This window comes from Lutra lutra, chromosome 11 (assembly GCF_902655055.1).
Source record: "Lutra lutra chromosome 11, mLutLut1.2, whole genome shotgun sequence".
In the NCBI taxonomy this organism is placed as follows: domain Eukaryota; kingdom Metazoa; phylum Chordata; class Mammalia; order Carnivora; family Mustelidae; genus Lutra; species Lutra lutra.
In genome coordinates, this window is record NC_062288.1 from 27073247 (window position 1) to 27085167 (window position 11921).

The following is an 11921-nucleotide window of genomic DNA, read 5'->3' on the forward strand; positions in this document are numbered from 1 at the left end:
CAGGTAGGGGTCGGATTCTGAATCAATCTGCTTGGAATCAAATTTTTCGGTCCTAAGAAAATCCTGAAAGGTTCTTCATACTCTAAAGTTAACTTTCCTCATCTATAAAACAGGGAAGATAATACTTCTCTTAGGGGACCAGCTTGAGGGTTCAATGGCTTAAAAAACACACCGTGTTAATTCCCAGCACTTGGCATACACCAGCAGCTGCAACTGATCAGAAAGCAAAATTATAATCGTTGGAAGATAGCTGTTAGTAATTACTAGTGTCCGGACATGCTGCGGGAAGAGACATCAACATAGACTCAAGTACAATGTGAATACCTACAAGAGAGAAAATAAGAGTAAGGTCGCAAAAGGGAAATAAAAAGTCCACTCTTCCCGTCCGACTCTATTCATCTCTTGTTACAAACCACAAGGGTGGTTTTTCCACACTGAGCTGGGACCAGTGAGATCACGACTGATTCTTAGATCCACTGGCATTTGCGATCCAAGCCATTCATTCAGTCATCTTGGACACTCAGGGAACCGCTGTGATGGCAGCTGCAGGTCATTTCCAGATCTTCGGGAGACCTGAGATGCCTTTGTAAGGAGCGAACAGGGAAAGGCTTTGCCGGAATATGGGGGGGTTGGGGCGTTTGCAATCTTATCAACCTCATTGTTTTGTTTTCTTGACAAAGATCTGTTGCAATTCAAATTTCTGCCCTGTGCTGAAGATTAGATATGGGGTTGGGTGGGAGCACTTACAGGGTGGGGCAGTAAACTACCCCAATCTGCCAAATAACAAATAAATTGTGTTACTGGCCAAATAAAGAACTATTTGCTCTTTTTTTTTTCTTTTCACTGATATCTTGCAACATCTTCCTACAATAGACATATGCATATATTAAAACCTGCAAAACTGCACAGACCTTCATGGTAATCTGTCCAAAAAAAAAGGTAAAGAAAAAAGAAAAAGAACGGAACCAAATGTTGTTGTCCAAAGGGAATACAGTGGTAAACTAAAGTTTTGTTACTATCAAGTCAAGAAAGACTCTAGTTGGTATAACTCAAAATCTGAACATTGCTAATGTATATGTATTACATTTCTGAATCATGTCATTCCTTCTTGAGAATGGAATCTGTAATCTGGAGCATTCCACCAAAAACATCTCCAGCAAATTAAAAGTGTGTCTATCCAAGGGTGCCTGGGTGGCTCAGTGGGTTAAAGCCTCTGCCTTCGGCTCGGGTCATGATCCCAGAGTCCTGGGATCGAGCCCCGAATCGGGCTCTCTGCTCAGCGGGGAGCCTGCTTCCTCCTCTCTCTCTCTCTGCCTGCTTCTCTGCCTACTTGTGATCTCTGACAAATAAATAAATAAAATCTTTTTAAAAAATCCTCTAAAAAAAAATAAAAAAAATTAAAGTGTGTCTATCCTGTTCTCCAACCATCTGCTTTAATTCTCAAGGCTGTTTCATATTTCAGAAGTTACTTTGTAAGACATTGTTCTTCCTCTTGATCCCTTCCTCACCTGCCTCCGTGAGAATATTCTCCCATCAATCACGGCCTCTCTTGGGCTCTTTCATCTCTGCCATTTGGCCTTCTCCCTCTGATAAGCCCAAATCTCCCGTCTGGTAACACTTACCTAGTTGTCTCTACAACCTTCCCCACCCTCCACAAGCCTTTTTCTAAGAACTGTCTCTTGTTCTATTCATGGTAATAGCAACTGGCCTGTTGCAATGTAGGGCCTCCCCGGGAGATGGTACCAACGTGTGCAGGAGTGACCCAACAACACCAGGCACCCAGAGTCCTTTTTACAAACCCCATCTCCCAGTCACAACTGAACGGGCTATAGATGGTGATCCGGCCCATATTCAGAATATCGACATACCTTGTTTAGGAGGCTATGTTTTGGACTAGGACTCTAGTCTCAAACTGGTTCGAAACTTCAGTGGAGAAAATGTAAGCCCTCACAGCCATTCAGTAAACACTGGGAAGCAGAGAAAGCAGATTTGCAGGCACAGAGAGGAAGGAAGACTTAGGCAAAGAAAACCAGAGACGGGAATGAGAGATGATCCTGATGGCAGTCCCACCCCCTTCTGCAGTTGCTGGCACATGCTTGACCTTAACTCCCATGAGGGGTCGTCCCTCCAGCCACTACCACTAAAAAACATTTCCCCTTTTAAGATAGTCCTATGGGTTTTTACTATGTACAATTCCAAACTGCTTGATAGAACTCTTTATTCTGTAAACAAAAGAATGCCAAATCCCTTAAACTTCCTATCTGAACGAATTCTCTCGATCTCTCCTCACATTGCAAAATGCCTTTAAAGTACCTGCACTTGCTGTTATAACGCCACCGGCTACCAACTCCTCAAGGCACCGAAACCACAATTCCTTCTTCAACACTCTACTGGAACTGTTCTCTTATATTATCCAAGTCCCCTTCAAATACCTATTTCTTTTTTTTTTTTTAAGATTTTATTTATTTATTTGACACAGAGAGATCACAAGTAGACGGAAAGGCAGGCAGAGAGAGAGAGAGAGGGAAGCAGGCACCCTGCTGAGCAGAGAGCCCGATGCGGGACTCGATCCCAGGACCCTGAGATCATGACCTGAGCCCAAGGCAGCGGCTTAATCCACTGAGCCACCCAGGTGCCCCAAATACCTATTTCTAACGGCCTAACAGTCATCTACAGAGACCCTGCAAACTCAAGATGTCCTTCAGTGAAACTACTAGTACTTCCACCATTCCTCCTGTGTTCTCTAGTCTACCAAGTTCAATGTAGCCTGGTTTACCTGATAGGGCTCTTAGAATCATCTCTGACTCATCTCTTCCTGATTCCCCAAATCCTGTAACCAACAGCACCTGAAATTTTACTTCTGCCTTATGTTTCCCATCTCCTCTGCTCTCCCCTCACCACTATTCTTTTTTGGACCTTAGGCATCTCTCGCTCTGGAAATGCTGTAATGGTTTACTAATGGCTCTCCCTGTCTCCACTTCAATTATGGGCTCTCTTGAATCTATCATATACATACTGTGATTCAACACGTATTACTTTTCCTTTTTTAATTTTAAAAAACCCTAGGATGAAAGCCAACATTGTTTGAATATGCAGAGCTGGGCTACCACAAACGTCCACATTGTTGGGAACGCTGCCCATCCCCCACTTCAGGTCTTATAAAATTACAGCCCTGATGCAAACATTTTACAACCCAGACTCAAACCCAGCAACATCTCTTCCCATCTGGAAGCCCTATGCCTAATACAAAATAGACGGTTTTTCTTCAACATGCTACGTGCTTTTCCTTAGTCATGCTCTGACAGATCCCTGGCTGCTTTATAGAATGTTTGGAGATGTAAATGTCTTCCTTGGGGACTCTCTTCCTCACTTTGGATATTCTGCATGTAGTTCAGTGCACTACATAATTTACACTGATTACCAATACCTGTGTTAATCGTTAAATTACATGTGATGTTAAAAATACTCGAATCAGGAGGCATTTAGAAAAAAGCGCAAATTAAAACATAACGTGTATTACGTACTCAGACGTCCGAAGACTACCTACCTGCAAGGTATTTCATTCTAATTGTCATCTAATTGAAGAAATTTACTTCTGGAATTTCCTTTTTCATAATCAGCACTTAAGCTTTTAATAAAGTGTTATACTAATATCTCTTATCTAATTAACCATTATCCCAAGGTTTTCTTCAAAAAGAATTATGTTTAATTGCTTCTATATTTTGAGATCTTGACAACTGTATGGTCTTTGATTTCTAAGGTGAATGCCCATATTATAAATATTTAGGTCTCTATAAATGAATATGTTCAGGAAACATCATTTCCAGAATAGCCACGCTCAGCTGGCAAGTGGGGGGAGAGGGAAAGAAAATTTTTAAATTACCAGTAGCCCCTTTAGCATCCTTAATGTAAATTCGTACCACATGTAAATCGGAAAGCTCCTTTGTCTGCCCCTCATACCCATGCATCATTTCTCATGGCATTTTCACCACAACACCTCTTGATTGCTTTTCTAAAACAGATTTCCTGAGTGTGCCTAAGCCCATTTATTTTACTGAGCCATTCTTCCTTTAACCCTCAAAATAAGACATCATTAATGTCTAAACATCCCTTTCTATAGCCTGACAGTAGGCACCTTAGACAGAGAACAATTTTATTAGCTCTTTCTCCTCTTTCCCCTAATTATCCCCCATAGTAGGTGGGAAAATGTCAAAAGAAACAACTGTCTAGACTGTTTGACAATTTTGGTAGAAGTGTTGATCATGTATTACCGATTTATCTGCGCATCAAAATCCCTCAACAATTTCCCTATAGAGACAAATGTCCGAGGATAAAGAAAAAGACCCCTGAAACTGTCAAAGAAGCAAGAAGGTCCTGAGGTCTGGTCACAGGTCACTTGGTAGAAAACAAAGCAAAAACTCCCCATTTGATCTGATGTTAGAGACAAATAATAATAAATCATGATTAAGAGTAAATGCATAGGTGTATGAAAGAGAGAGAAGTAGCAATTAATTGTTTGAATGAAAGAATACAGGAGTTATTTTTCCGGTTTGCCCAGAGACAACTATAATAAATTTTTAATGACCCAGGAAAAAGTATTTTCAAATTGACAGTAAGATCAACCCCAAATCTGAAGCCTTTAAAATGGGCAACACCATTATTATCCATTGCCATCATTTCTACTTTCAGTTGTTCTTCCATTTATGATACAAAATTTTAAATGTATCCTAATTTTTTTAATCCAGCAGAAGCATATGGTTAAAAAAAAAATCAGCAGAAGCAAATGTTAAAATAACATTTAGCCAGAAATATCCCGCATTCATATTCAAAGAGAACTTTAAATATTGCTTCATATGCAACAACCTGATCCTGCATTATTGAAATTAACTGTAAAAGTGTGCCAGTTCGTTGAGACCACAATATCAATCCTTTCCTTGTTTATGATCTCGTTAAAATCTGTATAAATGGCAATTTTAAAGGAGCAATAATACTGAATTACTACAAGTTATATAAACCTGTAACAGAAATCTAACAGCTTATATTTTACAAATAATTTTTTTAAACTGTTCATATTTATACTTTACTCCTAAAGCATGTCATACCAAATATGTTTAATTCTCACAAATTTCTAAGTATCCCATATCTAAATGGCCAAAATAAAATCCGCTTAGTATGCAAAGGTCTTTTAATAGGTGCCCAACATTTAAAAGCAGTAGTTTCTTCCCCATACTTATTTTGCTAAAAAGATGGCAAAATCATACTTTGTTACTCATCAATTATGTTAACAACTCATCTCTATAGGACCTGAGCATTTCAACCTACTTTTGTATACAGTATCTCATTTGATTCTCTTCACAAATTATTCTGAAACATTAGTGTTATAAAAATATTTTGAAAGAGATTCAACCACAAAAAACAGATGTGGATTGGCAGGAATCTTCAAGCATACATGACTATTAATAAACTTACCTCACTGACATTTTTCTACTCTAGCAAACCTTGAAGAAGGTTAAAAGAAATACATGTGTGTGCATGCACTGATAAATAGATACATAAAAAGAAAATATCACCAAATAAATAAAATACTATAATACAAAGTAGACGAGTTATCTATGTATGCAAAGTTAATATTTTAGACCCTGAAGGAAAAGGTAAATACATTATTTTTACAAAGTACTACCATTTTTATTTCAATTAACACTGAAGTCAATTGCCTTTTTCTTTCAAATCTGTCAACAATATGACACAATGAGTTTCATCATTTGGGACACACACACACACACACAATAAATCATGCATAAGCTACATGGTTGGCCATCTTGATACAGTTCAAAGTTTACTGGAAAGCAATCCTATGAAAGGCTTGGGGAGGTTCATGGTACTAGACATAAACAACCCATGAAAAGAAAAAGTGGCTGACACTGTGTGACACAGTGTCTGATGCACACTATGAGCCTTAAGTAAATGAGGATGGATGTGATAGAACAGAGCTCCTTCCCCACGGTGAACAGCTTACACACTTTTCTGAAATACTACAACAATACTACTACAAATGATGGAAGTCTAACACTTTAGTAATCACAAAATGTTACTTTTTTAGAAATACTGAAACAAATTCTGACTTTTTTTCAAACTCTTATCAAGTATGTTTATGTTGGAACTGGTTATGTCTATACAAGTAAAAGACTGAAGGGAATCAACAAATCAGATGATTTCCCTAAAATACTTCACTTTATTTTAACCATTTAAGTCTCCAGTTGAAGGTTACAAACAGTTCAAAGACATTTATTAGAAAATAAGATGTGCATTAAGAAGAACAGATTACTTTCCTGGAAATCTGTATCCGTATTAAAAAACAGGGAAAAGAACAGAAACTTCTGTGTATGTGTTTTATAGAATGATATTCCAGAAAACATATCAATTAAATAATACCTTGTTATGCGTACAATTTTTAACTCTTTAAAAATTCCTAAAAGCATTGTTTTTTCTTACATATAGTTATAAATCTAAACAGTAAATGTGAATATCTAATTTGCGTGTGCGATGTATATTTTTGCAAAACCTTACAATGTATAAATCCGAGAATGAAAAGCATTTTTTTTTTTTAAATCAATGTTGGAGAAATAATAGAAAAGTGTCTGTACAGCCAGGTTTCTTTGAAGAAGAAGAGTGGTAAAGTTTCTATTTTCAGAATGAACAACTTGCTATAGATTTTAATTTTAGATGCACTTATTAAATTATAATTAAACTACTAAAAGCCATACTAAAATAATAAACATGTTTTATTTCCTTTTTACAAACCATAATAAGCTTAGATTCTTATACCTTTCCAAAATGCCTTTTAGATCACTTCCATTACACTCTGCTTAAGGCTCATTCAAATGCCAATCCAAATAGCTACACATATATCCATGTATAAATATTAAGATGCCATGTTGCTACTTATCTGAAAAACATACCTACTGTTGCATCTTTTAAATATACACCTGTGGAATAATAGATGTTGTCTTATAGTTAAGCTTATGAGAACAAATTGAAGACCTGAGAAAGGGATTTATTAATGTCATTGTTCTTGGGTTCTAATTTACACTTTTCACCTCATATTTTAGCTTAAGGCACATTTCCTTATACATGTAGTATGTGAATAGAAATTGTTAAGCCCAATGAAAATAATTATGTCACTTCTAACACGTGAAAAAGATACCCATTCCAATGTTATGACATAAACTTATTTTCTATAGCCTTTAAATATAAATTTGTCTAATAACAGAAAAATATTTATATCTGAAGTATTTAAACCCCAAAGTGCTATTCTTTCATGAGATATATCTATTTCCTGTAGATACCTATAATTCTTATTAATATATGTATCCTATTACACAGTTTATATTAAAATCCCCATATAACAATGGGCTTTCAGCCAATTATTCTGACTGACTGGTGTTATGATATGACTTAGATAGAAGTTTAACCTTAGTAGTAGTTATAACTACAGTGATTTTTTTTTTTTAAACCTGGATTTGTAAATAGATTCTAAAATAAAGAGCAACAGAGTTAACATTACAATACTGGCTAACATACATATTATTCTGAGTTTTAAAACAGAAGTATTTTCATTTACGTGCTAAGAAATTATTTCTAGAACAAGCGAGAACTCCCTATTTGAAAACTCTGTCTTAAACTACCAATATAACGTGTGCATACTATAACATGAAAATGATGTGATTTCCATTTATATATAAACCAATATGCATTAGGTGGTTGATACCATCTGGCATATTTATGATTCACACTTTATTGAGACAATCATTTCCAAAAGAAAAGCCAAACCTAGCAAAAGAACTGTATATCAAAATTCCTTTCTTGGTTGGGGGAGGGGAAGCTTGTTATTTTAGTGTTAGGTCTTAGAACAGTTTAACTATACTTAAATCCAGAAGAATATGCTATATGAGGATATATGCTAAAACAGGAAATTTTTAAAAAGAAATTTAAAATGACACATTTGTTTTATTATAATAAAACTTAAACCTTTAATATTACAGTAAACACTACTTAAAAAAATTAAAGCTTTGTATTAGTAATTCTAATTCAGGATTCACTCTAGTGAGTGCACAATTAATTTTATACTGTGTTGATGGCATGCTCTTCTTCTAAAACTACTGATACTGCTTTTTCTGGGGAAAAATAAAATTGTCAAAAAAAAGTATTAATGATTTCCAGAGAAATTTATATAAAGAATGTAATAGTTTGCCTTTAATGATACTATAATCTTTGTACTGAGTTTTTATAAGCTTGAAATTTTTTCCCAAGATTTGAGATTTATCATGATAAACACTCGATACCAATTCTTTTCTTGCCAGAAAAGCAAATGGCACATTTTGATAAAATTAACACTACTTTTTAAAATTTCGTAAAGTTTAGTCAGAAACCTAACTAGAAGTACAAATGTCAACTATCATTTCTCCTCTCCTCAGAAGACGGTATTTTAACTTTGGAAATAAATGACTGAAGGCACACAAGACTTACACAAATAGCACTGTTACCTACAGGAGACTGACTTAGCTCTACAAACTCTTTTATTAAGCTTTCAATCTACAAAATTATTAATGTTTCATATTATTTGAAAATACCTTAAATTCCCACTCTTAAAAAATAAAATTTTATATCGTTTCAAAGGAAAGAAATTGTGGTTTCCCAATTCCTATTTTTCTCCACTATTTATTTTCTTTATTGTCTCTAGTGAATCTCTGACCATAAACACTAAGCTATTTTAATTTTAGGAGAGCATTTTTTGCAGATGTCCTCACAGTAAGGATCTGTACATTAATATTTTACAATGGCATAATCAGGAATAAAAGGTTGTATTTTGTTGTATCTTTAAAAAGTCACAGTTTCACCCAGTGGGGTGAATGATGCATTCCCTCCAAATGAAAGAAATACTGATAAATTGTCCGTTAAAAATGACACGTTAAAAATATGTAAACTGCACACACTGCCTCCTTTTTAAAGAGCCACTTCTTCATTTGATACAAATGCAAGCGAGTCACTTGAGTTCTCGCTCTATAGGCCAAGCTACAAAAAGAATAAAGAATTCAATCAATAAAGGTGTAATTTCCTATTAAGAGTGAATAATTTTGAAGCATCTTTAGAGTGATTCTTACCCTATATATTTCAAAATATCCACTTGGAACATCCTGCCAATTAAAGAAAGATCTACAGATGGCATTTACCCTTTCATCACAAAAAGGATCTGCAATCATTTTTATGGAAGATTATCTAAAAAGGAACATGACCGTAAATCAATGACAAAAAATACTCGACACTCCCCTTCTCCGGGTGAGAATGTGCATCCTTCGGATTCTTGCACTGACACCTAATGTAATAAATACTTTAAGCTGCATCTTAAATAACGCTGCAGGGTTTCAACTGGTAAAGGTTCACTGTTAGCATCCACCCAAAACTCCAGTATTGAGCACGCAGCCAACAAAGAACAGCAAATAATTCCCAACAGCAGAAATACCGGGGAAGGCTACCTTGGGCTTTGTTTTTGTTATGTAAAATGCATTAAAGTGACTCATCCATTTAAGATCACCTACTCTTAGAAGCTTTAAAGTAGCTTTAAGGACCAAAATAAATGCTTTCCCAAAATGCCCGATAGGCTCTTCAGCGCATTTAAAAAACGTGTATATATTTTTATGAGCTACTGACTTTGCTTCTTTTTTTCCAGCCTAAGAGAAAAGAGAATTATTTTTCATTCCCTTCCTGCCGTGTGACTTATACAGTTACCCTTAAAAACTCTATTTTCCAGAACAGCTGCGAATTTTTTAAGCTATTTTAGAAATGTGAAAAATAAGAAAAAAAAATTGCAGGCGACTCTGGAAACGTTCATCCCTCCCTCAAAGAATAGGTTCTATTCATTCTAAGAACGGGAACGGTGTATCTGCCAGCACTTAGATGCTCCAGATGAAGGATGAGGAGGTTGGATGGCGTGGTCCCGGTACCTGCGAGCCCCGGGAGTGGACAGCACTCGAAGCTGCGTCGAGCGAGCACTCCTCGGATGAGACTGTCAAGTGCTCCCAGTAATTTGGGATCTAAATGAGTTTGGGCACTACAGCAATTAGAGAGCATCCCCCGGGGCCATGCGCGGGAGAAGTCCATGCTACCCTGGCAAGCGTGAAATCACTTACTTGTAAAACACCCAAGCAAACACAACTTTTTTTTTCTTTTTCTTTTCTTTTCTTTTTTTTTTTTTTTTTTTTTTTTTTTTTTTCTGGACTGGGTTTGAGGACAGCGGATATCTGGCTGGAAACTTTTTTCTCCCCAATACAGCTAAACTCTTTAAGTCTAAAGAATCCTTTCCGAGACGGGCTGAGGCGCCGCGAGTCGTCGGCGGACGTTTCCCGGGACAGCCCGGCCCCACCGAGACGCCCGAGACGCCGGTTCCGCGCGCATTCCGGCGGCAAGCGGCGCGCACCTCCCGCTCGGCCTCTCCAGATCCGAGCCCAGATCGCTCCCCACCCCCACGGGCAGAAAAGCCCCGCGAGTCGGGAACCGTCCCCGCGCCCAGCTCCCGCGGCACCCCTCGGCCCGCACTCCCGGCCCTCCCCGGCCCGCCGACTTACGTGACGGCCGAAGGGAACGGCTCCTCCGACGAGGGGCCGATCAGCCAAGATTGGAAAAGTGTCAGAGTCAAGGCCAGCAGGCAGCCAGCAGCCATCTTCGAGATCGAAGATCAATCCCGCCTCCCTCCCCAGCCGGGGGGAAGGAACGGTGCCGGAAACCGCGGGAGGAGAAGGCGCCCACTCTGCCCGGACCGCGGACGTCTGGAGAGCTGGCGCGCCCGGGGCCGGGGCACGGACTGGCTCGGGGGGCGGCAGGGGCGAACCCCGGCGCGAGGGAAGGGGCGGCGGCGGGCGGACCCACTAGCGCGCGTCGGCTGCTCTGCGCCGCGGCTACCGCGCCTCCGCCGCCATCAAGGGCGACTTTGGAAACAGACCTGGGCGAGTCCGCCGGCGCTCTCGCTATCTCTGTGCCTCCCGATTTCCTCCCTGATTTATTCCCCCGATTGCCGGGGGAGCGGGAGGAGGCGGAGGCGGGGGCGGAGGAGGGGTGACGGCGCTGGGGAGGGGTGGGGGTGGATGCGGGAATGGGGGAATGGCAGGCGGAGAGACTTGTGGCAGGGAGAGGCTCCGTCTGGCTTCTCCCGGCAAGTCAGAGGGAGGTGGCTGGGGGTGGGCAGCAGGAGGGCTGGGCGTCAGAGCAGTCGGGCGGAGACGGGCCCGGAGCAGCCCTCCATGCAAGGCAGAAAGGAACTCCCAAAGTCGGCGTCGGCTTGCTCCCGCCGCCCCGCGTGAGGCGGGGGAGCGGACCCAGCCCTGCGGGGCTCCCGGGAGACAGCCAGCCGCCCGGCGGGCATCCACAGGCTGGAGAGCTCCAGCCGAGTACTTGGCTTGCGTCTTCGGGGGTTATTTTTGCACAGGCAGGAACATTACCCCAGCCCTTCTCCTAGGCGCAGAATCCACTGCCTGCCTAGGAATCGTGGAGAAGTGATTTGACAACAAATGCAGGTGGGGGCTGTATTTGCATTTTAAAGCACCGCTTTCACCTCTACCAGGTGGCACTATTTATTTGCCCCGGAGTGCCAGAGGTTAGAGCCTCTGGCAAGGCAGAATGGCAGTCGTGCCAGCGGCCCCACGCCCAAGTAGGGCTCACCTGGCGAGGACCAAGCCTCAGGGCCCGGGCCGAGGACTGTCAGAGGAGGACCTGACGCTGTAAAAGCTTTCCAGACCTGCCGTTCGGTAGGACGGAGTGGTGAAGGGACGAATTCTCCTTCCCGGGACTGTGACAGTGCCGCCAAGGGCTTTTTAACATCCTAGTGAGACTACCTCCAAAAGGTTCAAAACGCCCTGCTTTGGCCACTG

At 40.2% G+C, this 11921-nt stretch overlaps 1 protein-coding gene across 8 annotated transcripts in view; it reads right to left on the bottom strand.

The window, feature by feature from the left end:
• CACNA2D1 (calcium voltage-gated channel auxiliary subunit alpha2delta 1) overlaps positions 1 to 11450 on the bottom strand; it is a 506784-nt gene extending 495334 nt beyond the window's left edge. For 3 of the 8 annotated variants that reach the window (XM_047694238.1, XM_047694237.1, XM_047694235.1), the window contains exon 1: positions 10623 to 11445. In XM_047694238.1, the coding sequence (XP_047550194.1) occupies positions 10623 to 10717 (95 nt within the window). In that variant the 5' untranslated portion in view covers positions 10718 to 11445. Of the gene's footprint in view, positions 1 to 10622 lie in introns of all 8 variants that reach the window. The other 5 variants (XM_047694240.1, XM_047694239.1, XM_047694234.1 and 2 more) reach the window with 3 other exon arrangements.
• Between the last annotated feature and the right edge of the window lie 471 nt (positions 11451 to 11921).